General features: G+C 39.2%; 1 protein-coding gene across 2 annotated transcripts in view; it reads right to left on the bottom strand.

The window, feature by feature from the left end:
- LOC136864224 (F-box only protein 30) overlaps nt 1-27818 on the bottom strand; it is a 199263-nt gene that overhangs the window by 117935 nt on the left and 53510 nt on the right. The window contains exons 1-2 of one of the 2 annotated variants that reach the window (XM_067140947.2): nt 25425-27283; nt 5599-5784 (exon numbers count right to left, since the gene is read on the bottom strand). In XM_067140947.2, the coding sequence (XP_066997048.2) occupies nt 5599-5755 (157 nt within the window). In that variant the 5' untranslated portion in view covers nt 5756-5784; nt 25425-27283. Of the gene's footprint in view, nt 1-5598; nt 5785-25424; nt 27284-27818 lie in introns of those variants that run through there. The other variant, XM_067140946.2, reaches the window with a different exon arrangement.

Raw genomic sequence — 27818 nt, 5'->3', positions numbered from 1 at the left:
ACCAAAGAAGATGAGTTCAATAACTCTTTGAACTTCTTAGATATCAAAATCACACGAGCATTGAACAAATTCGACTTCCAAATATACAGAAAACCCACCTTTTCTCCAACAACCATAAAAAATGATTCTTTACATCCCAACTCACATAAAAAAGCCACTTATCACAATTTAATATATAGAGCATTAAAGATCCCTATGTCCTCTACTAATTTAAAGAAAGAATTACTATTCATCAAGGAAATAGCTAAATTCAATGGATTTAACACGAGTATGATTGATAAAATCATCAATAAAACCAAACTGAAACTAGCTACCAATTTAACCCCATTAAAACCCGTCAAACCAAAATACGCTAAATTCACGTTCACTAACCATAGCATTTACCCGATAACCAATTCATTAATGAAGCACGAAATAAAAATAGCCTACACAACAAAAAACACTAATCGTAATTTATTCTTCAATCACAACTCTATCAACATCACAGACAATAGTTACTCTGGATCAGGAATATACAGATTGAAATGCTCTACATGTAATTTTTCTTATGTTGGCCAAACTGGCCGCAGCTTCTCTACCAGATATGCCGAGCATTACAATGCCCAAAGACACAACAAATTCTCCGCAATGGCCAACCATATGAGGGACACCGGGCATAAATTCACCACAATAGAACAAGACCTCCATATCCTAAAAAGAGTCGATAAAAGCAAACTCATGACAGAATATGAAAACTTATTTATTTTCCTCGACCAACATTTTAATAAAGATAAAAATCTAAACGACACTATTGATAAAAAAAGCCCCTTGTATGAACAGATTCTTATTTTATTACGTGAATCAACTTCCCTCACCAACAAATTCTTAAAAATCTTCAACCTCACATCAATTAGAGTTCCCACCTCCCCTACAGCTAATATACCCCCCTCCCTTCCCCCCGCCGCTAGTACCTCCAATTCAAATACAACCAATAAACCCATAGCCACACCCACCGGAACATCGCTCCCTCCAATAGCCTTACACCGTTACAACACGCGCAGTAATACACTCTCTTCCTTCCCTCCCACCAATAGCAGCCCCCCTCCAATAGTTACGTCAACGCAAACAGATCCCCCTCCAGCACAAAACTTCAGTTATAACACACGTAGCAAGAAGTCTACGGTTGCAAATTCTTCTAACTCATAATATTACAAGCTATCTTTGTCACCATCAAATGGTAAGTGCATACGATTCTACTTCAATATTTTTCAAATATCTTTTCACACAATTAACTCTACGTTTCTTGCTTCCATTTACAGATTCCACTTTTATATGCTTTTTCAACTAGAATATCTACAAACTCACAATTTACAACATTTGAACATCACTTCAAATTTTGAGATGGTCCATAGTGATCCTATTTGAAACTGTTCTTCAACTTCTATTCACCAACTTCATATCCTCAACGTGTTCTACAACTTCAACATATGCATCTGACTTTCGTCTTTTATCTTCAAGATCATGATGAACTTTGGATCTCTCGACTAACTTTGACTTTTATTCTCTCCTCTTTACTTTGATTATATAAGATTTTTCGCCATCGTCTAATTATAACCGCCATGACTATCAACTTTACTTTTATGCAATCTTACTACTTGTTGTATAACAATCTGTTGTTTTATCCATTGTACTTATTTTAGCAGCCTTCTAATGTTAATTTTGTTAATACTTCCACTATTGTATCTCATCACATTGTATTTTCAAACCATCATTGTTATTTTTAACTTTATTTTACTTCAAATCTCTTCAAGATTTTTAAAATTCATTTCATTACTACATGTTATTTAGATGCCTATTTTTAATTTAAGGTTAAGACTATGGCTGATGATGCCTTCAGGGAAGGCGAAACATGTCCCATTATTAGCTAACAAATTTATGTAAATCATCCAAGACGATTTTGTATTGATTAGGTGGTCTAATAAATAACTTAATGTTATTATTTCAATCGGGAGTTTACCGCGTAAATCGGGAAACTTGGCAGGTATGTATATGTAATCTGTATGGTATAACTTATCAGTATAATATGGTGAATGAAATGTTGCCCGAATAGTGCAACCTACATGGTCAACCTCAAGATGAACAAAAATAACAGACATTCACAAGGATGACCAGTCTAAGACTGATATGTAGACAGCGAGATATAATTCTAACTGTATGAAAATAGTGTAGCTCGTAATCGGCAGGTAATGGATGTATTTCAAGTCAATGTGAGAGTGAGTGTGCGAGTTCTCAACTCATGTCCTAATTGTTAAGAACTCATGGGGGTGAATGTAACGTTCCAGACGTCACAGTGTAATTATGTTAATTTTATTACATCTAATTAATTCAAGAATGGTATATTTTATGTCATATTTATCTTCATACGTAATTTTATTATAATTCATGTTTGATCATTTGCTCACTATCATTTAATTACCTTGTAACTACGACTTTTAAACGAGGGCTGGATATCCTTACATTAACTCAGATTCTTGCGACATTCGTTTAAATTTAACTTGCAGTATATTTTCCTCTATCTTGCCACATCATCCAGAAAGAAGAAAGAAGAAGGGACAAATTTAGAACTCAATTCTTGGGAAAAGCCGGCACGTGTCCAAGCGTTGTAACCGCAGCTACTGTGTTCCGAGCTGAGTAATTCAAACTGGTCACCGCCTGCATTTCCAAAGGAGCGTCCCGTTGCCATAGATACTGAGTGAAATGGCTAATGGAAGAACAGTTGACAGCATCGATGGGACCCATCATCTTCGATATCAGGAGTAGGGAGAGACGTGTCACCTGATTGGACCAAGTGTTTCGACCTGTAATTATAGCCAGTGAAGTTTATTTAAAGGCATGTTGGAGCTCTTGGCAGAAGAGATCTCGTATTTCGCTTTAGGTCTGATGACTTGTCTTATGGTTGATGTACCATAGTGGACTAGTCTGATAGTTTATCACTTCTTCATTCTTCACTTCGTTACCACGACGTGGTACTTAGAAATTTCTGAATGATGGGTGTATAGCCACTCTCATTAGGAATTACTAGACCGGTTTGTACCAGTCTAAAACAATAGGTAGCATTAAACTAGCTAGAAATGAAACTACGGTACAAATTTTCAGTAAAGTTGGAAGGATTGTTAATTCAGTATCCTCTCCGCATAACCCAAGGGGGTTTTTCTAACAGTGATTCAGGGCTCATCTCCAATATATGGGATAGAGCTTAACAGGGAGTGGTAGTTTTGAAACCATCATCCAATTAGTGGTTGGTGCACTTGGCAAGGCAGGAATGGTACTTGGCGGCAAATGGAGATATCTCAAAGACGACCGGTAATGTTCCAGCTACAACGACCAGCAGAACAAGACCGCATGGTGAGCAAGCGAGTTAAAAACATTGCAAGTTTCCGCGAGGTAGAGTTATTTGATTTTTTGTTAAATTCATTTCCGACTTTAAATTCAGTTCTCTTAAAACCGTCGTCATTTTTATTCAGTATAATAAAGGTTATCTTCTTCGTTCAGTTTAATCAGTCTGCCTTAATTAGCCTTTTGATTTCTAATTCTCCTGCTTAATGATTAGAGCACTGTCACCCCATTCCTGGGATGAGAGTCCGTCCAAGCTTTCTTATAATTTTTTTAAGTCATAAACTTAAAGACTGGCGCCCTTAGCTTGGATAGTTGCCTTTCTCATTCAATTGTTTTCCATCGAGGGGCAAGTCACAACTATGAAGTATTAACGTACAAAGGTACATAAAACATTTCTGGTACCAAAAACCCTTTGAAATTTATTATTACATAACAAAAAGGTATAAAAGGTAGATTTTACTGATGTTTTGAACAAACTGTCCTAATGGCGCCTCATTGTTTTTCCCATGAAAATATGTGCAACACAAATTGTTTTGAAAAACTTCATTAGATTAAATTTATATTCAAAATTTTTTCTGTCTTAAATGCTTTAAGTAGGGTCCATTCATACCTTATTATGCTAAAAATCTGTTATTTAAGTTGATGCTTACATACCTAGGAGACTTAAAAGTTTCTTTTTCATTTTGTTAAAAACTACAAACGGTGGACCCTCATCGTCTTGCACCGGCACCTTTCATATATACTACAGGTGTCAACTTCAAAGGTTTCTGGAAAAACCGAAATCCAGATATTTCTATGAAAACCTTCCACAAAGTGCAGAAGTTGGTGAAAATGAAAAAGACCTATATTTGTTGGATGAACTGTTGGACTAAATGGACACTTTAACTTTGACATGCACACCATCCTTAACCCTTTCTCGCCCACATTTTCACTCCGCATATCCCCAGGTTTCAACCTATTATTTAGGAAAAAGTGAAGCAGCGTACATTGTTTCAGAGAAAGTTAAATATAATAAAAACTATTGATTACAACGTATTCAAATATTCAATAATATTAGAAAACATACCATCACGCCAGTTTCTCTATTCATAGAGCCATAATGTTGTTCGTTCAAACCTCCCCTCCCCCCCTCCCCACTAACTGGTGATAATCAACGCAGAGGTAGGCTATATTTGTCATATTCTCATGTTGTCTGAATCTCTCTAAACCAATATTTATGTGATTCTGGAAGAGGAATGATGTCCATGTATATCAGCGTTTATTTCCTGTGAGCAAGTGTCTTCCCATTCTGTATCTATTTTCCCGGAGTGTGCCTGTTTGAATGTTGCATCGATATATATGCAATTGGCTATGTCACTGAATAGTTGTCTCCTCCTGACACATGTAAAAATAATACATTTTTCGGAACACTCTTTCCAAATTATGGACAGGTTCAACATCATCCGTACAATCATTCAGAGTAACAAAACGAAATGTTTGTCTTGCCTGAAATGCCGCAGCATTGCCATCAAGTCCGATTTCTCGAAATCAGTTTTCACTTATATCACAGTTAACACTAAAATTATCTTCACTGGTATGTTATTCACTCAGTAAAAATTCACGTACAGCCCTACTCAATGATTCTGTGTCACTTTCTTCGCCTATATTCAGCACAGTTTCAATATCCGCAGTATTCAATCCCGCCATGTTTACATACGAAATAGCTGACCTGCATTCGCGGAAGTTCAAGACTGTTGCCTAGGCAATGTCAAGACAGATTATTGCTCTGCTTTTATTTCCTAAGACTTGTAGATTTTACTGCGTGTTCATAAATGCCTTATAAAAACTTCACTGCCGAAATAAACACAAAACTATCACATAGATCGCAGACGTGTGCAGATAATGCAGCCAAGCGCTTTCAGGCTCTAAGGACCGGAAGGCAAAGTGAACAGTCAGGCGCTTTCGGGCGGTCAGGGCAGGAAAGGGTTAAGGTCACAAAAATTACATCAAGAGCATACAGGTGAGAGAGCTTACAGAGTCATTCAAATCCCTACTAAACAACTGCTGGTGGTTATTTTAAGAGTCAGAAGGGCACAACTTTCAGTACAGAATAATAAATGAGTTCAGTCGTTTATGTTTCAACTCTAACCCCAAACACTTCTTAACGCATTATATATTTATGTAAAAATATCTAAAACTTAAAATACTACAAACAAGCTTTCCAGTTACCAAAAATTTTCATACCTTTCATACCTTCTTCAGTTGCATCACGAAGGACAACAGGTTCGGCTGTTTCAATGCACAAATATTCTTCACCTGTTGACATTGATACTACAGGAATTGTCTGCTTAAGCTGAATAATTTCCCTGTTTCCTGGTATCTTCAACCATTCGTTAAGCATTCTCTGATCACGAAGAGCTAGTGCAACATCTATAAAAAATAATAATTTAAATAAATTAGAAAAACAACAATAATGTTAATAATGTTACTGGTTTTACATCTCAGAAAGTACAGTTTTCATAGATGGCAAGGTGTACGGATTTTGTCCCTCTGGAATATTTACATGGTAGCAAGTCTACCAACACAAGCTGGCAAATTTGAGCACCTTAAAATTCTACCGAATGGAACCAGAATCAAATTAGCGAACTTGGGCTCTGCCCACACAAGGGATATAAGTCAGCTCCCCATGACATATGTAAATTATAGTATAAAACCCCACTGGTCAAGAAGATGAAGCCCATGAAGTTAAACAGCCAATTAGAAAGTTTGGGAAAGTTGAAGAGGGTGTAAAATTGATATTCAGGGAGTTCAACGTCATTTGTTGAATGTCCCTTCAACTACTGTACTAGATATTTTTAAGAGATGCTATGGTGTTGGAATTTTGTCCTGCTGGAGTTCATTAATATGCTAGAGACTAACAACATGGAGCTGTTACATTTGAACTCCTTGAATACTTGAATACTTCAGGATTGTTAAAATTTTCCCATACTCTCCACGATAATCAAGCAACAAAGAAAATTCATTTAGTTTCCCTAATAGCCGAACTTTTGAAGAGTCTTGGACACCCCACCACATCACAGTAGTAAAAGACAAAAGACTGGCAAAAATTACAGAAAGAATCATCATCATTTTCAACTGAAGTTTTTCACAGATATGTCCTCTGATCAATGTTACATAGTGTAGCTGATCAAACTGATGGATAAGTTCCAAGAAAAACTACAAATAGATTTAAATGCTCTTTTCTTGTAACAATAACACCATCATTATATTTTTCAATGATTACACAAAATAGAAAGTCTTTATGTCCTGTTACCACAGCCTTACATATTAAGTTGCCAGTGACAATATGGAGTAATCTCTGAGGAAAGTGTACTTTCCACCCAGAATGTGTTGTCGTCATTGGGGTTGGTTGCTCTTCTGGCGAAGGTTTCTTAGATGTCATTACAGGTAGTGCAACTGAAGTTGGGTCATTCATATTCTTCAATAGGAAAGCTGGTTTTAGTCTGCCAATGGAGGATGTCTTTGTTGCCTCCTGGTGTATCAATTGTAAGGTTTACCAGGCGAGTTGGCCATGTGATTAGGACCGTGCAGCTGTGATCTTGCATCTGGGAGATAGTGGGTTTGAACCCCACTGCTGGCAGCCCTGAAGATGGTTTTCCGTGGTTTCCCATTTTCACACCAGGCAAATGCCGGGGCTGTACCTTAATTAAGGCCACAGCCGCTTCCCTTTCATTCCTACGCCTTTCCTATCCCATCGTCGCCATAAGACCTATCTGTGTCGGTGCGACGTAAAGCAAATTGTGAGAAGAAAAAAAATGTGTAAGGTTTGTGCGGAGGTTTTTTATTTTTAATTTTTTCCTGACCAGGCGACAACACAGTATGATCCAGGGTTGGAGAGGTCTTTTTACAGCATCTTGACGAATGAAGACATGGGAAGTGTTCATAAGATCAGGATGAACGAAGACAGATTTGGAGAGTGGTGCTTAGCCCTCTACTGCATGAATTATTTTTCGTTTCCGTTTGGTGAAGAAAATTTCAAGCTTTAATGTTCAACATACGCTCAGTGGTTTAGATATACCACCAATTCTTAACTGGGCCTAATAGCTTAACACTCGTATGTGATGTGGATTGCCATATTGGAATATATATACGATTTTCCACGATTTTACGCTAAGGTTTTAACATTCAAAGACCAAACATTACTGCCTACTGGCCATGGGTATGATCCAGGGTTGGAGAGGTCTTTTTACAGCATCTTGACGAATGAAGACATGGGAAGTGTTCATAAGATCAGGATGAACGAAGACAGATTTGGAGAGTGGTGCTTAGCCCTCTACTGCATGAATTATTTTTCGTTTCCGTTTGGGGAAGAAAATTTCAAGCTTTAATGTTCAACATACGCTCAGTGGTTTAGATATACCACCAATTCTTAACTGGGCCTAATAGCTTAACACTCGTATGTGATGTGGATTGCCATATTGGAATATATATACGATTTTCCACGATTTTACGCTAAGGTTTTAACATTCAAAGACCAAACATTACTGCCTACTGGCCATGGGTACGTATTGCAGGGCGCAAGTATACTTGCACGACCGTAGGTCGGTAATGTCTTTGAGGTTGAGCCAGAGGTACTCCTGAAGCCTGTGGTAATATGATGGGGAGGGCCCACGTAAAATAAATGGTGGTTGGTTCGCGTGGATGTTGACGGGGTGGAAGGAGTACCTTTGGTTGCAGGGCTGTTTTGTCTTATGTTATGTAAAAAAAAAACAAGGCATCACTGGGATATGTGTTTAATTGACTGTACAGTTGAAGGTGTGCCGTAAAACTACCTCAGTCTATAATATGTATCCATTTACACAGGTGAAAACTTATTTGTTGCCTAATGGCAACAGTATGCAGTAGAGGGTTAGTATGTATTTACTGGTTGAAGAGAGTTCATATATTGTTTTTTTTTTTTTTTCTTTTTTTGGCGTCTCCGAAAACCGTAAAAGAGTAGTTAGTGGGACGTAAAAGAAATAACATTATTATTATTATATATTGTTTTAAGGTTGTATACAAACGATGAGATGTTTTCTTTAGTTTCGTAGTGTCAAAGAGAACTGCTGATAATCTAATTGACAGCTCAACTCTCTCTCTCTTCTTTTTTCACCAACACAGATAGGTCTTATGGCAAGAATGGGATAGGAAAGGCCTAGGAATTGGAAGGAAGCAGCTGTGGCCTTAATTAAGGTACACGCTAATTGCTTTACGTCGCACCGACACAGATAGGTCTTATGGCGACGATGGGACAGGAGAGGGCTAGGAGTTGGAAGGAAGCGGCCGTGGCCTTAATTAAGGTACAGCCCCAGCATTTGCTTGGTGTGAAAATGGGAAACCACAGAAAACCATTTTCAGGGCTGCCGACAGTGGGGTTTGAACCTACTATCTCCCGAATACTGGATACTGCCCGCACTTAAGCGACTGCAGCTATCGAGCTCGGTAATTAAGGTACAACCCCAGCATTTGCCTGGTGTGAAAATGGGAAACCACAGAAAACCATCTTCACGGCTGCCGACAGTGGGGTTCGAACCCACTATATCCTGGATGCGAGCTCACAGCAGCGCACTTCTAACAGCACAGACAACTCGTCCGGTCAGCTCATCTCTGCAGGTGTTGTGTGAAACTCTGGAATAACACAAGATCAGAGTCCCTGAGGGTTGTCGGAAGTTCACCTACTCAATTACCTGAAAGTCCAGCACTTAGTGCTGCCTCAGATTACTGTGGCAGGGTTCTACTATCCTGTTAGATGCTGGATGGTAGGCAGCTTTTCTTAGTGATCTTGGATGCTTAGTAAATTGGTAAGGCAAGTGAAAAGTTGACAGTCAAATTGTCTTCCTTGGTGAGTTGTAATATATTCTGGAATACCGAAATGAGATATCCGGGGGAGGAAAGAAAAAGAGAAATGTGCTTGCAATGGTTTCGGTATGAATGTCCCTAGAAGGTGTGTGTGGCTTATGGCCATCGTGGGAATCTGGCGATCGTCACCATATATGTATAGCCTTGAGAAGACTGAAGAGGTTGAACAACATCAAGGTTAATGTGGGAGAAATGGTCATGGCACGTTTGGTATGCCTCCAGATTTTAGCACATTTGCGAGGGAATGCAAAATTAAGCCCACAATTTGATATCTTGTTTCATTGAAGGCCATACAAATTGCTGTGTCATACCTGCCAACATTACAAAACCAAGAATCAAGAGATTTTGATACGAAAATAAGGAAAAATTAGGAGAAATCATGAGATACAACTGGTCAAAACTGCTTATTCTACATGTCTTGCGCAATACATACATTATCCTAGCAAGCTCCATGCATCATGTTGTCAAGTCCATATTTAAATTAACACAGAGTGAGTGAAATCTAAATCCACAAATATTTTACTGTCATATGTATTCATATTCAGTGATACCTAAACATACAACACCGGAAAATTGATAAGAGTATGTATGGTATGGTAGGCCTACCTTCCTTCCATCTTACTGATTTACAGAAGCTTCTCCGTCAGTAGAAAATTGCTGTCGATTAAAAGAAGCAGCAGTGGAAGATTTTGCCTGTCTGAGAAACCCTCTGTCAAAGGTTTGTTGAAAGCAGTTGCCCTGTAGCCTTGATTTTACTGTCAACAACCTCTCCAAGTATTCATCACCACTAGATGACCTGAACTGAGTTCGTGTTTTAGTCACCTGACTAAACATCCTCTCACATTCAGCATTACTGTGAGGGATTGTTAAAATACCCAGACTATCACGAACTAATCTATCATATTTTAGGCTCCCATCACCATTTCTTAATTTTCCCACCATCGACCACTGAACATCAATTCTTCCTTCCATTAAGATCTTATCTGGTATATCATCTATCTGAAATGCACAGAACTGGGACTGTAATTCATCCATGGCTTCATGCTCTTCACCTGCATCTGTATTCAGTAACAATGGAAACGTAGCCACAAAAAACATCACAGAAGAAAATGAAGTCTAGGATGCAGATGTAATTCGTGCAACTGTTGCATTCTCCAGTGGAAACTTTTGGACAATGTAGTCACATATGGCAGTGAAGTACTTTCGAACTAATTATAAAAATTCCTCCTCGTCATCATGCTTCAGATGCTCTACGAACTGGGAAGTGCAACTATCAATGACCAAGTCACAATCATTCTTCTGGTTTCCCCTGCTGTGGTAATCTACTTCCAAGAGAGAGGAGAATTTAAGCACTGAAATTTTGATATCAAATTTCTTAACGTGCCCAGCAGTAGATCTTGCAGTAAATGGATGAGGCACACTTGATTGCAAAATTACATTTGGCTTATCAAATGTACAGTAGGTATAACATTTGATAAAAACAGTCATAAAGCCTTATTTAAATTTGATGACAGGAACATAATAATCCTTTCTTCACGAGACAACTGAACTTAATGAAGGAATCCTGTTTAGTTGTTTTGGGTGAAGAAATACACGGGACTGGTGATTCATTCTTTTCCTTGAAGGGGCAGCACCCTCTACTGAAGTTTGTTTCATCTTTGGAATATGGTAAGTTTTGAGACTTCCAAGCTGACTTGCCTTACCAGACTTCACTTCATAATTGAGCAGACTGGCCAAAGACTGCCACTGTTCCAACAACCTGGATAAACATTTGCCCACGGAAAGCGAACGGATGCACACATGCTTTAAAATTTTCCTGTCTCGACATTGTACAGTTCCTGAAACTGTTTCGGTTTCTCTTTTCTCCTGGCACTTCTTTGCAGAAAATAGTATATGTCCACCAAATAATCATCAATCCTGAATGGCAAGTATGATGCTCCCTCTTCTGCAGCCAAATTTAACAAATGGCAGGGACAACCAACAACAAAGAGATCAGGCATATCATGTTTCAGCACATCAGCAACTCCATTCTTCATTTCAACCATTACCGGTGCATTAATACAACATGAGACTAAACAGTTAAACTATGGGATATAGGTTACAATCTCATTTGTTACTTCCATCAGTTGAAACAGAAAATGGCCATTTCTTCAACGTTTCCACTATTTCTTCTTTCTCTTTCTTTGCCATTTGCAGCATTTTTTATTCTTCCACAGCCATATTTCTTTGCAATATCACTGTCCGGGATCATTTTTCTGAAAAGGTGACTTGTACGATCTGCCCAGTTAAGTGGCAAATTATGCTCCAAAATGAATGATGTAAACAAGCATTCGACATTTATCATCACATCACCTTCACTTTTAACAGCAAAATTTAGTTTTTTATTACTATCTATACACTTGACATTTTCTCGATGCTTCTTTGTTTCCACGTGTTTTGAAACATCACTTTTTCCACCATGTGATACAGAAATATCACATCGATAAACACTACAAAATGCAAAAGTTGCACCTTTCATGGATTCAATACTGCATGGAAACTGTTCCAAAAACTGTTTCAAGAAAACAGAACTGTATTTCTTGGCCATAGTGAACAATGAAAACACCAAGCAAAAACACAACATGATGAAAATTTGCATTATAATCTATAAATCTGCTTAACATGAAAACAAAACCACCTCCATGGATTTGGGATACCAAATAACATTCATCCCACTATAATTCAATAAATACTGGATATGTTTCACTGAAACATACGCACATCAAACCAAACAGGAATGAACACAAACATATAACAAAACATTCAACAATAGAAGCATCCGAACCAGTGTTGCCAACAAGTGTTAGCCAAACGTCACCAAATTCTAAATTAAAAGTCGCTAAATCGAATTAACTACCATAATCCAGTTGCACTTTGTATGATAATTAATCATTCAGGAAATTAAATTCATGCACCTAGTCAGAAGAAAAATTATTCTTAATTTTCCTGCTCCTCCACAGCAGACAACGAAGGTTACATGTATTTGCTGATATAGGCCTATACCAATTTTATACATAACTTTTCTGAAAGTATGTACCAATAACACTTTTTCCTTAGAATTTTTTTTAGCAATCTGCCTTACCTCGCACCGTCACACATAGGTCTTATGGCAACAATTGGATAGGAAAGGGCTGAGAGTGGGAAGGAAGTACTGTATCCGTAACCTTAATTAGGTAGAGCCCCAACATTTGTCTGATGAGAAAAAGGGAAGCCTCGGAAAGCCATCTTCAGGGCTGACACCAGTGGGGTTCGAACCCACTATCTCCTGAATGCAAGCTAACAGCAGTGCGCCCCCAACCGCACGGCACCACATCAATCGGTCCGATTCCTTAGCTTTGTACATACTGTATGACGGCTTCCCACTAATCACACATTAAATTCAATAACCCTTCTAATAACAATTAAGAACACTGTCACTACAACTTCAAACAATACAGGAGTACTATGATATATATTATAACACTTATTGTCTCAAAATCCGACTGTTGCTATACGAGGCCACATGGCTAAAAATAACACACCGTTATTCCCTTACAGGAAGTATGTGAGTGAGGTGATCGGTCTCTGATAAGCCTTCTGAAAATAGTATGAACTCATGCTCCACACATGTGAATCTGTCATGCACTTAGATACCATTACTTAGCAAATGTATAGATTAATATATTGATCACGCGCCCACGTGATAATGAGAAGCGCAATGCTATTTATCAAGTAATAAATTATATTTTACCAGAATTGTCTCCAAATGGCTCCTAAGATCTCCGGAAAAGTCACTAGTCACTATCTTTGAAATTCTGTCACTAAATTACTAAAAACAGACTCCAAATCCAGCAACTAGTCTCTAGAATCTTATGTGAATGAACATGAACATGCCACGCAAGGAGAGACTGACAATCGATACACGTGTTGCGATATACAGGTTTCAATAAACATTGCACATTCGCGCACATTTGCCATATTAATAAACGCTGATATTTCATTTGAAAGCGGCCAATGAGCGAAGGACTTTTGGCCACTGGTGTACAAAACTAAAATGGTGGGATCTGAAAACAAATGTTTGAAGTTCACAAAAATATAAGCTAAAATCGGGAGAAATAATAGAATAATCAGGAGACGGGAAAATATGTAGAAAATCGGGAGTCTCACGCCTAAATCGGCAAGTTGGCAGGTATGCTGTTTGATTAGGTCTGTTGAGCTGTTAATTCCAGGATGAGCCAAGTTGTCCAGGGAGTTGACGATAGTCTCTCGACACGTTCTTTGAATGTACGGGCGATGTTTCCTTGTTTAGTGGTCACATATTAATTCAGATCCATCAGGCACGATCATTGTAGTGAACTATAGGGAACTAGAACTCGCCGCAATACGGTGAGGCTTAGACTCTAGAAGGTGTTGGGATCGTTCTGGAGGGATCTGGACCCACGCATCTTGCACTGCTACCCACAGTTGGTCTTGTGTAGTAGGTGCGGGGTTCATGGAGCGTACACCAGCATTGACAGCATCCCATAAATGCTCAATTGGATTAAGACCGGGGATCTGGAGGGCCAATCCATTCACTGGAGTGCTCCTCCAACCTCCTGCAGAAGCCAAAAAGGGATTGTTGCATTTCTGCTTTGCATGGTAAAAGACCTTCAGTAGAAACTGATTAATCCCAAAACTCTACATAGTTCTGCACCTGTCTTGGGACTAGGAAAATCTGTAATTTTTTACCCGTTCTGCTAGAGATGAAATGCAATTTTGTGACACATGGTAACCTAAAAATGGCACTTCCTTTTCACGAAAAACACATTTTGTCAAATTTTTTTTTGCTAGTGGCTTTACGTTGCACCGACACAGATAGGTCTTATGGCGACAATGGGATAGGAAAGGCCTAGGAGTTGGAAGGAAGCGGACGTGGTCTTAATTAAGGTACAGCCCCAGCATTTGCCTGGTGTGAAAATGGGAAACCACGGAAAGCCATCTTCAGGGCTGCCGACAGTGGGATTCAAACTCACTATCTCCCGGATGCAAGATCACAGCTGCGTGCTCCTAACCGCATGGCCAACTCGCCTGATAAATGTCAAATTAATACTGACATTATGTTCTCAACATTCAAACAGTCCCTGAAGATGAACTCAAGTGTTCTTCCTCCAATACTGAGACGATTAGAATGTCATCAAGATAAGTGTTAGCTAGTTCCACATCATTTTTGTTGTAGATTTATAATGTTTTTGAACGAAATGCATGCAGGCAGGTAATATGATTTCTGCAATTCTAGAACATATGTTCGCTGGTATATTTTTTCCTCCAAGAAGGTATCATACATCTGTGGTGAATTGTCCCATATACTCCAGATGGCAGAGCTGTCTTGGTGTTGCTTTGTCGGAGCGATGGTTAAATGCAAACGTCAGTGCTTTGTGATAAGTGAATATTGTGAATTGTCTTCCTTCCGGCAAGTAACGGAAGTTGTTTAATGGCCTAGTAAGCTGCTAACAATTCATGGTCATATGTACTGTAATTGCGTTGAGTATCAGAGAGATCTTGAGATAAAGGCTACATTGTTCCTTAATTATTGTAGTGCTGCACCAACTGCCAAGTCTGGTGCATCAACCACGAGGATGAGAGGAAGTTTGGGAGACAGAAGAGCAAGCAGACAAGCTTTAGAGAGTTCTTCCTTTAATGTTTATAAGGCTTGAGTTGCTATATCGGCCCAGAGAATCTGCCCATTGTCCTTTCCCGTTGTATTTTTGCAGAAGCCAAAAAAAGGGATTGTACCGAGCTCGATAGCTGCAGTCACTTAAGTGCGGCAAGTATCCAGTATTCGGGAGACAGTAGGTTCGAACCCCACTGTTGGCAGCCCTGAAGATGGTTTTCCGTGGTTTTCCCATTTTCACACCTAGCCCTTTCCTGTCCCATCGTCACCATAAGACCTATCTGTGTCGGTGCGACGTAAAGCAACTAGCAAAAAAGGATTGTTGCATTTCTGCTGTGCATTGCAAAAGATTTTCTGTAGAAACTGATTAATCCCAAAACTCTACAAAGTTCTGTCACTGTCTTGGGACTAGGACAATCTGTAATATTTTACTTGTTCCGCTACAGATGAAATTCCATTTTGTGACACATGGTAACTTAAAAATGGCACTTCCTTTTCACAAAAAACACATTTTGTGAAATGAATACAGGCATTATGTTCTCAGACATTTAAACAGTCTCTGAAGATGAACTTCGTGTTCTTCCACCGATACCGAAGTGACAAGAATGTCATGAAGATAAGTGTACACAAAAGGTTGGTCAGTAAGAATACTACTGATGTAACGCCGAACGGTTTGAGCTGAATTCCATAAGCCAAATGGCATAATGGCATCTGTACAAATTCATAGAGTTACAAGTTTCATTGTGATGCATATAAACAGTTATCAGTTACCAAAAAAAAAACTTTGTTACTTAAGGTCAACCTAATCAATACTTGCTTTACTCATGATGAGTTACAATTGGTCAGCACGATCAACTGTAACATGTACTGACCAAATGTAACTCATCACGAGTAAAACAGGTTAACCTTAAACAACAAAGTTTGTTTTTGTAACTAAATTCAAAAAGACCAAATGGTCTGATGACTAGGGACCGGAAGTTCATGCATTTGCATATATCTTTTCCTTCCACCATTGTATGAATAAGCTGGTAAATTATTTATGCAAATCATAAACATCTGAACAGAATATGACCACTTTTATTGATAATAAAAATGCATATTTTGTCTTTATTTAATAGATGCATCATATATCAGGTGTTATGTCCTAAAATGGCATATGAAAAGGATATTATCATTTATATTATGTTTATAAATTCATGCCCAGGCATGAATGTGCAACATGTTCTGTGAGTGCAAGGAATGTGATTGATGACAATGATTACTCATGGATAAAAGTGAACATTCAAATAAGAAATGAGCATTTGGCTGTACAGTATGAAAGAGTGGGAATTGCTTCAGCTAGAAACAGCCGGATAGAGAGCAGGGAAGCATGACTCACCAATGACACTTGATATGTAAAACTGTATGTCATGTGTCTATGACGCAACCCCACCCACACACATGCTTGGGAATCAGTGTTGCCAATCTTGCTATTTTATACTAAACCAAGTGGTTGTGAGTTATTGTTTAGCTACAAGTAATTGAAAATTCAATACTGCTTGTATAGGGAATTAGCTACTTTTTGAAGACATTTAGCTACAAAAAATTTATATATCGTTGGTAACGGGATGTAGTTATTTTGCCATGGCTGAGCAGAGACTTCCTCTTTATGGAAATTGACAACAGTGTTAGGAATCATAGCGAGAGGGCTTCACATGGCAAATCAGTCTTTCATAATAGTAGTGGTGCAGCTTTGGTAGCGGCTCACAGGATATTTTGTTTAGCCCAGTCCTCTTAATAGGGCTGAGTGCGTTACATGTGAATTGTGGAATGTGACTAGGTGTTAAGTGCGTGTAAACATAGTTGTTTAAAATTCACATAGTGTACGTCATGTCAAAAACTAATTAGGTGGTGCAGATAGGCTTAAAGGCTACCAAGACAAGTTCCCTTCTGAATTTATTTCTACAGATTCTAAAATACTATATAGTAAGGCATGTGAGAAGAAAGTATGCAGTTAAAAACAGTACTAAGTATTGCAGTATATAAACACATCCAAAAATAAGGAGTCAGTTGCTAGGAAACATTAATACAAATTCTACAAAGCAGCCAGAGACTCAACGTCGAGTTTCGGGCGATGGTAAGACTCCCTAGAGGGGCCAACGGCTTTGGGGGGATGAGTCCCCTTAGGTAAGTTGATGGTTCCCTCAGTGTAGGAAGTGTCACTGGAACCCATAACAAGTGTCTGGCCCAAAGACAAAATGAGCGGAGGAGGAATCCGTTACTCTCATGGTTTCTAATGGTCATAGAGGCAGGAGAGGTTATGCCAGACGAACTGGCTGTGAAGGCGCATCTCAGTAGTACTTTGAGTCTGCAGCAGTTCGTTGCAGTCTCTGTGTTTGATCCTGCATGTCTTATTCCAGATTTGCCGCAGAACACGGCTCCGAGATCACAGTGCGTGGGTCACTTTCTGGCTGAAATCCACCCTAAACAAACCCACACAGTGGCACTTCTTCCAAATGTCACTCACTACTTCCAAAGTCCAGCAGTGATGGGATATGGATGGTAGGGGCAGATTATTACGGGTGAAACTGGAAGCCCCTAGTTCGGATCTGCATGTTGGCAGCTGATGCGTGATGGTCGCCTCCCTGAGACTACTCAGGAATTCAGCCCTGCATCCGTGTTTGGGCAAGCCTGTTTAGGATTACCGCTGCCCTCCCCACATGGGGAAGGCTCTAGAAAAGGTGGGCTAAACATAAAAAATCACATCTTACGTCCGGCTGGGCAGCTGCACCCAGCGGGTCACCCCTCATGCGGTCAGAAATCAAAAGCAGGAATGAGTCACACTATGAAAACCAGAACATGGAATGTGAGAACTTTACTTGATGTATCAGATAATGACAGGCCTGAGAAAAGAACAGCCCTCGTTACTCATGAGCTCTCTAGGCTCAACACTGATGTTGCTGCTTTGTGTGAAAGCAGACTATCCACGGAAGGAAAAATTACTGAGTTTGGTTCAGGATTACCATCTTCTGGAAGGGAAGGGAGGAGCAAGGACATCGTGTCCATGGTGTAGGATTCACTGTGAAGACTAAACTGGTTACTGATCACCAACTTACTCCCACTACAATCGCGAAAGACTTACGACTCTCCGCATTCCACTCTCGGGAGGTACTTTTATGGCGCTCATGTCTGCCTATGCTCCCACCTTAGATATTGATGATGATGTAAAGGATGAGTTCTACAATCAACTGAGCACAACCATCATCAAGTTACCATCTGCAGATAAGCTCTTACTTCTTGGCAATTTCAATGCCAGAGTTGGGAGAGATAATCGGCTATGGAAAAATGAGATTGGGTAAACAAGGAGGTGGCAATTGTAATGCAAATGGACTATTGCTTTTCGGTCTATGTGCAGAACATGAACTTTTCAACACCAACACTCAGTTTCGACTGCCTAACCGCTTCAAGACCACATGGATACATTCTCAATCCAAGCACTGGCACATTCATTACACTGCATTATGGTAAGAAGGACATACTTATTACCAGAACAGCAAGAAATATTTATGATTGTTGGGCTAATCACAAACTCATTTGTCAACTCTGATCTCCATACGCCCTAAACCACCTAAGCATCTCCAAATCTTGACCAGAAGAAAGTTTAACACGTTTAAACTTTAGGATAAATCCTTTGCCACAGAATTTCAGGATATGATCAATGTACAGCTAACAGTTAATCCAGTTAGCACAAATGACATTCAGCAAGAATGGGCCACTTTGAAGAATATAATCACAAAATCAGCTGAGGAAAACACGTTTTGTAAAGCGGAAGAGACAAGACTGATTTGACAGCAACAATGAGGAAATATTGTGTCTCATCAACGCAAAAAGAGAAGCCTATCTATCCCATTCTCCAACACAAAGAAAGCACATTTCTTAGAACTCAAAAAAACGTGTCAGGCAAAGATCAGAGAAATTAAGAATACCTGGTGGCAACAGAAAGCTCAGGAACTTCAGACACTATCTGATGCTCGGGACCAGAGGGACTTTTACACAGGAATAAAAGAGATGTATGGTCTATCTTGCTCTTCAACAGGTACACTGAAATGAAATGTCGTATGGCTTTTAGTGCCAGGATATCCCAGGACGGGTTCGGCTCTCCAGATGCAGGTCTTTTTATATTTGGCGACCTGGGCGTCGTGATGAGAATGAAATGATGATGAAGACAACACATACACCCAGCCCCCGTGCCGTAGGAATTAACAAATTAAGGTTAAAATCCCCGACCCAGCCGGGAATCGAACCCGGTACCCTCTAAACCGAAGGCCAGTACGCTAACTGTTCAGCCAACGAGTCGGACAACAGGTACACTAGTAAGTAAACTCGTGTCCTTATCCCGAGGTGGTGCAGCTGTTTTTAGGCACACCCCCATTGGAGGTGAGCTGCATATACCATTTGGACTACATACCAGCCCTCCTGCCAGTCTTAAATTTCTGACAGTACAGGGAACCGAACCCAGGCCTCCGAGGACGGCAGCTGATAACACTAACCGTTACGCTACGAAGGCGGACACAGGTACACTGAAACCTGTTGACAACTATACCACTCTTACTGACAGCTATGAAATCTTGGAGTGGTGGAAAGAGCATATCTCCACTCCTATAAATCATCCCTCCACTGCTGATGAAGACTTTCTTCGCGATGTGCCAACAACTCGAACAACCATGCATGGCAATTCTGCCAATTTACCACGAAATCAGTGCAGCTCTCAATTGTCTGAAACCCACAAAGGCACCTGGCCCAGATAACATCCCTCTAGAGTTAATTCAAGCTGAAGGTCAATCACTCAAAACGAGGATTTTCACTCTCATCCTCAAAATTTGGGAAGTCAGAGAAGTACCCTTTGAACTAAAAAATGCCACTATCATCACAATCTTCGAGAAAGGTGATCGCAGTGTTTGTGGCAACTGTAGCGGTATATCACTATTATCTAATTGTAGGTAAAATTCTTGCAAGAATTCTGCTTAACCGCCTCCAGGTTACTGTATCTCTGAGAAAGTCCTCCCAGAGTTCCAGTGTGGGTTTCGAACTTCCAGAGGCACAACTGATTTGATCTTCTGTGCACGGCAACTTCAGGAAAAATGCAGAGAGCAACAAATCCCCTCTTCTTAGTCTTTTATGACCTGGAAAAGGCATCTGACTCTGTTCCAAGACCTGTTACGTGGTCAGTACTGAAACACTTTAGCTGTCCTTAGGGTTCTGTTCATCTGGTTCAGGCCTTCCATGATGGCATGTCCAGACAGGTTTGCCATCAGAATAGGACCTCTGATAAATTACCTATTACTCATGGACTGAAACAGGGCTGTGTGCTTGCTCCAATACTATTTGCATTATGTTTGGTTGCCATGCTTCAAGAATCTTCTACGAACAACCCAGGTGTGAAAGGTATCGTTTCAATGGAGGGCTTTTCAACCTAGCAAGACTTTGCTCCCTGAGGCTCACCCAGGTTATAAAGGTAACCAAAATGCTGTATGCAGATGATGCTACATCACCTACACTCACACCAGAGGAACTGCAACAGTCAGCTAACTGCTACAAGAGTACATGTGACTGTTTTGGTCTCACCATTAACATTCAAAAGACCAAGGTCCTGGGACAACCTTCACCAGGCACAAACCTTCCACATTTTTTAACATCTCCATCTCAGATACTCCACTGGAGCAGGTAGGCCACTTTTCGTACTTGGGTAGTATCTTATCTATGCTCTGTAACTGTGAGCAAGATGTGGAGAAGAGAATTGATGCTGCCCATGCAGCACTTGGATGACAATAACACCAGGTGTTCATGAATAAAGACCAGACTGTAAAGACGAAACTCATGGTGTACCACGCTGTTGACATCATAACATTACTATATGGTTGTGAAACTTGGAACCTTTACTGACGTGACTTGAAAAGGCTCGAATGCTTCCACCAACAAAAACTTCGATCCTCCTTAGGATCAAAAGGGAAGACCTTGTCACCAACATTGCTGTTCTTGAGAAAGCACATGCCAAGAGTGTAGAATCGTCCATCATTGGTCATCAGCTTAGTTAGATTGTCCATGTCCGTCGGATGAGTGATACCAGATTTCCACGCCAAATCCTGTACAGTAAACTTTGTTCCAGCACCAGACCTTGTGGAGCCCCCATGAGGCGCTACAAGAGTCAGCTTAAGCACACTATGAAGATGAAAGGTCTCAATTCACAAACCTGGGACACGCTGCTCAAGAACATACAACGTGGCGCTGGAACATCCCTGCTGCTGTCTACTTGTTTGAAGGGAAACGACGCAGATGTGAAGAGGCCAGGAGAGAAGCATGAAAACTCCATGCATCACAACCACGCCCTCCTCCAGCAATTCTATGTAATCTATGTGGACGCTTATTCCAAGCTAGAAGTGGTCTGTTCAACCACCGAAAGTACATTCACAGGCAGAAGTGAATTTACTGGAAGAAGTTAATTACTTGGAAACGAGTTAAAGCCACTGCTGACGACTATACAAAAACAGCTTGTGGAGTGTTTCGAGAGTAGGCTAACTTAGTTTTCCTCAGACCTCTTTGTCAGCCCTTTCCATCAGCAGATATTCCTCTGTTTAAGCTCAACAATCCAACACTCAAAATTTTCCTTCACAAATACACCAATGGACATACTCCCGATGAAAGCACTTTACGCAAAACTTACGTTACCATAGAAAAGGACTTTTTATTAGGAATCCACCTAATCAATCCTATATAAACACTGTACACAAAATCTTATCCTATTCATAAATAGTACCAGATTCAGTCGCTGTGTGACCATCTTCAGCTACATATACAAAGTGACTTAAAAACTGAACATAACACACACAAACAATAATACGACATAGAAAATCTAAAAACGTTTCTGAATATTCTTTACAATGTCATCTTTGGTGTAGTCGCTGTTGATTTAGATTGAGAAAAACATCCACATGTGCTATCGTTGAAGCTCCTTGGAATTTGTCCTATGAATTACGAATAAACTTTAAAAAATCGAAGAAGCTCTGATCGTCTGTATAGACTGGGGACATAATATGCAAAAGCCGCCAATTCCAATTTCCGACATTTTGAAGCTGTATACGTCATTATGTGTGCAATGAAGAATTCTTTGGTTATATTTTATTTACTCATAAGTAAAACCTGCCATTTTATGTTATAAATGCATGTAGAAATTTGTAGTTTCAAGCAATAACTGCCAAGTCCACAGGATCCAATGAAACTGCACATCTGCCTCACATGACATAGTTCATGTTTTTATTCTACATAAGCTTCATTTCACAGCTGTTTACCAGATCGTAAGATCTCATACATTTCTTTAAATTATCAAGAAATATATTAATAACACGGAAGATTGTTCTGTTAAAATAATTCCATGTGATCCAGGTAAAGGTCGGAAGTAAAAAGCGTATCCTAGGAACCAGAAACATGAGAGAGAAAAGAGGATAATGTATGTATATTTAGTTGTTTAGCTATGAAATTTCATACTCTACGTTAGTACTATTTTTTGGCAATGTTATAAAATGAAACTACCGTTCTGACAACAATGTTTATTATTGTTACAGATATTCTGCAAAATCATTTGCCAGTTTATCCAAGTTGCAATCATGCTGGGAACCCACATCAAGCATTTCAATGTAAGCGCCTGACTATACACGACACTAATCATTTCCATGAATCGTTCTAATCTATACTTGAAGAAAAAAAAAAAGTTCAGGATAGTTTCATACTGAAACACAGTGTGCCAACACCCAAATGCTCTAGAAAATGTGACAGGTCAGACTTTCTTAGGTATTCCCACAGCATTAATAAAGATCGTGTGCAATCAGTGGCTAAAAACTATCAAACGTCTGGTAGGTTATTACAAAATAGGCGGGGACCACATGTCGAAGAAAAATGAACCAAGAAGAGCTAGTGTTAAGATATTTATTGAAACACTAACAGTGATTGAGAGTCATTACTGCAGGCCTTAAAGTAGTATTTGTCACTACCTCCCAAGTGAGCTCAACATTAAAAAACTGTGGAGAATGTACAATAAGAAGGTACTTCCTGAATTAAGAGTAACAGAGTCGTTTTGTGGAAGATATTTCAATGAAAATTATAATATTGGATTTGGAGCACCTGTGACTCACGCTTGTTCAGTATGTTTTGAGTTTGAAGGAGAGAATAAAGCATGAAAAAGATAATGTTTATTTTCTTTGTATGCACCATAAAATGCTGAGGCCTATAGGTGATGCACTCTGAGTTCTGTCATCAAAGAAAATAAACCTGACCTGAAAGTTTTTGTCATTCGACTGTCAAAAAACATGCCAGTGCCAAAAGTTCCTGACCAGTCCTGCTATTACAGTAGACAGCTGAATGTTTATAATTTTACAATAGTAAAGGGCTTTTCCCAATCAAAGCTGAACAAAGAAACTGTACTTATGTACACATGGTCAGAGTGTGACAGGAATAACGGTGCAAATGAAATTTCCTCTGCAGTGTATCACAGACTGCCCAGCACACTGTGATGGTGTCAATGTGTTCAAGAGAGTTGTTTGAATCTGCCCCCACTGGTACTGAGAGCCTTGAAATAGTTTACCTAGTGATTGGACACTCATTTTTACCAGGAGAAAGCATATTTGGTCACATAGAAAAAGTAGTCAGGGAAAAAACCAGTATAATCCATACTCAAGAGTACCGGTAGAAGGAAATTTATTCACAGTTTTGAAATATTTCATTTTATCAACAATGACTTCCATGTATATGACTTTAAACATTTTAGCAAAGAATTTCAGAAACCACCATCTGCATGGCACTTAAAGATCTCTCAAAAAAGGAGAACAATACTGAGAAAAACAAGCAGTGGAGTTACAGTTCAGGGTGAAGCACATCTATGTATCGCTAAAAGTATTCTCAAGAAGGGAAGAGAGATTAGGGAACACTACTCTTAATATTATTCCAAACGGTGTCCAAGCGAAGAAAAAGAAATACTCAAAGACATAGACAACCTACTGAAAAAGCACTTTGGAATGGAATGGCAAGAAATGGAGAGCTTCAAATTCTGCAAGGACCTCATCGATACTTCCAATGAAAATCTACCTGAATTAATGGAAGATGAGCCTGCCTGTGAAGGGAATGGGAAAGAATATGTGCCTGAACTGAGAGTTTAAAACAATGTGAATGTTTTTCGATTGTCAAGATCTATTTGGTGAACCATAACTAATTCAACTAACCATTATTCTTGAATTAACATCTGTAAAAAAAAAAAACTTTTATTATTGAAATATTTCATTGTTAATGCAAAATACTTGATAGCTTCTCATTAATCTATATAACAGAATTTTGAATTGATGATTACTATCATGTTCCAACCAAAACCCTCCAAGTCCAAAATAAAATCCACATTTACAGCAAAAATAATAGGTATACATTTATTTTTCTTTGCTCATATTATTACCAAACCCCTTACATATCACTTGTCCAATACACACACAATAAGCACAAATTGTAAAGCAGAGGCACTTTTTCTCAGTTTCTGAAAATTTTGCCAATGTGGACTTGGCAGTTTTTGCATATTATGTCCTCAAGTAATCTCACCATTTTTCAACATTTTTAGTCAATAAAAAAGTATTGTACATTCATGACTTAAAATTAAACAAACTTGTGTACAATTATGCCATTAGTAAATTACCAAATGATGTATTACATCTGGTCAGTCAAATTTACGTCGAAAAACTATTGTTGACACCAATGACACTTGATCGTTATATTGAAGAAAAATGCCGGTGGGACCTTATGAGAGGGAGAGTATCCTTCAGATGGAAACCGAGTGAAATTGGGAAATCAAGATGTTTGATCCAAATGTTCCAGCAGGCAATATTGACTGAAAAGGAAAAGGCTCCTGCAATGGAAGAATACAGCACTGTAGATGGAAACTAACCACAAAACAGGAAAAAACTTGATATGTGTTAAGATTTGTACTTACTCCCTCTCGCCCGTGATGACCTTCTAACCGGTGCCCTGTGTGTAGACTGACTGTTGCCAGCTATGTGACATTCACTTCAAGGTTCATCAGAGCAGGCAGAGGGAAGAGGCAGAGTCAAGTTTGAAAGCATTAGGGAGTGGGGAGAGGGTAGAAGAATGTATATGTTTACTGGCATATTTAGCAATTGCTAAATATATTGCTTCTCCCTCTCCAGCTTGCAACTTCCCCAAGCTGCCCCACCTACCGCCTTTTATAGCCTGAGCTGGCGTGCGTGTACGTGAGGAAGCACGGGCGCAGCCGCTCGCCAGAGAAGGAGGCAGCGATGAGGGCAGCGAGCTAACCCTCATCCGTGTTTTTATTTAAAATTTTATACAACATATATATCCAGAATGGGGGAGAGGTGCCCCGTACAATACAAAACTAATTATGCAAAGAGAAACTTTTAGCAAAATAAACAAGACAAGTACAAATGACAATCAGAAACATAAGTGAAAACATTATTACCGAAGTACTCTCCGGTGCTTGCTGGTGGTTGATCTGGGTTGAACTTTCCGCTGAAGAGAGCGAAATTGTTGTTGTTGATCCGACGCAGGTGGAGAACGAGGTGGCAGTTCTGTCAGCCATCTCGATATCCTGGCAGGTACCGGGCATGGTCTGGACGGGTTGGAACCGGACGTTTCTCCTGCCCCTGCTTCGGCTGGATGTTGGTGCTTCATTTTGCAACGCCCCCTCGTACCCCGTCCCCAAGACTAAAGAGTCGTTTCTCATCATTTCTAGATTTTCTTTTTAGTTTTCCGTTCGTCTTTTTAGTCTTTCCTTTCTATCGTTTGCCTAATTCGGCTTTTAATTTCTTCTCCAGGTTACAAAAACACCATATTGAAGTGAGAATTAATTCTTTGGGTCTAACCAAGTTCATCATATGCACGTTTATTTTCGGAACCAAACCACAGTTCAAACAAAGTGTTAACTTCATATGACTTTAAACTCTGCAGCATAATTTCAACAAGATCAAAGATGTATACAAGCTAGATAAACCACCATATGTACAACACAAAACAACGGTGTCATCGTCATTTTAAAGGATTTTATACTGAAGTACAATACTATCATGTACCATATTTTATTTAATATTAATCTATGTAGGTGTGTTTTAAGATTGTTTCTGGTTATTGTGTTTGCTTGATTTGACTCTGTGGCTGATGATGGCACAAGTTTGGTGCTGAAACTAGTACCTTCTGTGAACGGCATGCGATTGATTCACATTAATAAATGTTTGTGTATTGAATAGGAGGACCCCTATTAATTAATTTCAATTATTACAAGCAAACCACACACTCCCAGGTTCAATAACTTTTTCCCATCAGAATTTTCTGTCTCCATTTCCACTTCAAGCTTTCTGAGAAAGCTGAGTTCACATTAGGCCCATCCATTGAGACCTGCAACAAGTTTCTTCTCTGAAGAGGTTGCAGTCCATGATTAAATTTCTGTAGCAGATCTTGGGCAGCAGCACCACCCAGAAAAACACTGTTCCAGTATCTGGAAAACACTTTATGAGTGTTATCAAAAAATGACAATGAGATCCATTTGTCCTTGTTGTGTTACCTTATTGAGTAACTCATCAAAAGAAACTACACAGTCCTCACAAGTTTTCAAATTGTTTGTTAATAACTCACTGAAATGTGGTAAAGTAAACTTGTGTCCTCATCCCAAGGTGGTGCAGCTCTTTTCAGGCACACCCCTAATGGAGATGAGCTACATGTACTGAAATGTGGTGCAATACCATGATTAATCACTAGAAACACTTGCTTTTACCAAAGATGAATTTCGATGCAATTGCACTATCTGGGAACAAAAGTTAAAATGTATCATGTATATCTGCACATCAACTCCTCTTGTAATTACTAGCAACAACTTTTAACGCCCATAAAATTTCTGCTTTGGCTACTTCATCTTTATTAAAATAAGAAGTAGCACAGTGTACAGACTTTCCACTTTCTATTCCTCCCTCAGTCTTTACTGTTTTTATTGAACTAACACACAGTTTGACAGCAGCATTATCAAGAGATCCATGTCCAATGACTACACTTTTTGTTTCTGTTGTAGTAGTAGCTACACTTCTTAATTCTGTTGAACTACTGTAGAGCTAGGTTTGACAAAAAATGATGACGATGATGGCTGTCTTGATTTAATATTCTGAAGCTGAGTGTGTTTTGGTCCAGTTCTATGTGAATAAATTGCCTCAGTTCCAACTTATTTCTAACCACATTACAGTAGGTTTCAAATTTACTGTCCGGTACATCACTGAGCCAATCAACAAACTTAACGGTTGAATCCAGCCACTGATAATTGAAAGTTGTTTTTCTTGCCATCTTATCTAATCTATAGGCCTAATCTGAAACAAAAGAAAAGCATGTTAATTGTACACAAAAACTATATCAAAGCACAAATACATTCATCTCAGGAATGTAAAGATACCTTGTTGGGATAAAAATATACAGGTAGAAGTCCGTTATAGCGAGAATTCATAACAGCGAAAAATTTGCTCGCAATAACGGATTGTCGTTATATCCGATTTTTTAATAAAGGTCGGAAAACCCTCCATGCACATTAAAATCGGTATGAAACGGCAATCAGTTTGTTCAAAACTTGCGTTTCCGCAGATGATATCCACACTACGGCTTACTTGTTTGTTATTTTTCGTAATCCGATACTACGTGAAAGTACGTTTAATTTCATTCTGAATAAAACATAGTACCGTATTTCTCCGAATCCAAGATGAACCCCACTCTTTCCTTCACAAAATTTAAATCAGGCTCAAAAAGAACTTTGTAAAATCATATGAATGCCTTGTTGTACAGTAGGCCTACGCATTTTTAGACGCCGAGCATTGACTTTCGT

The sequence above is a fragment of the Anabrus simplex genome, chromosome 2 (assembly GCF_040414725.1).
Source record: "Anabrus simplex isolate iqAnaSimp1 chromosome 2, ASM4041472v1, whole genome shotgun sequence".
NCBI classification, from domain to species: Eukaryota; Metazoa; Arthropoda; class Insecta; order Orthoptera; family Tettigoniidae; genus Anabrus; species Anabrus simplex.
This window is presented reverse-complemented; position numbering and strand designations above follow the sequence as displayed.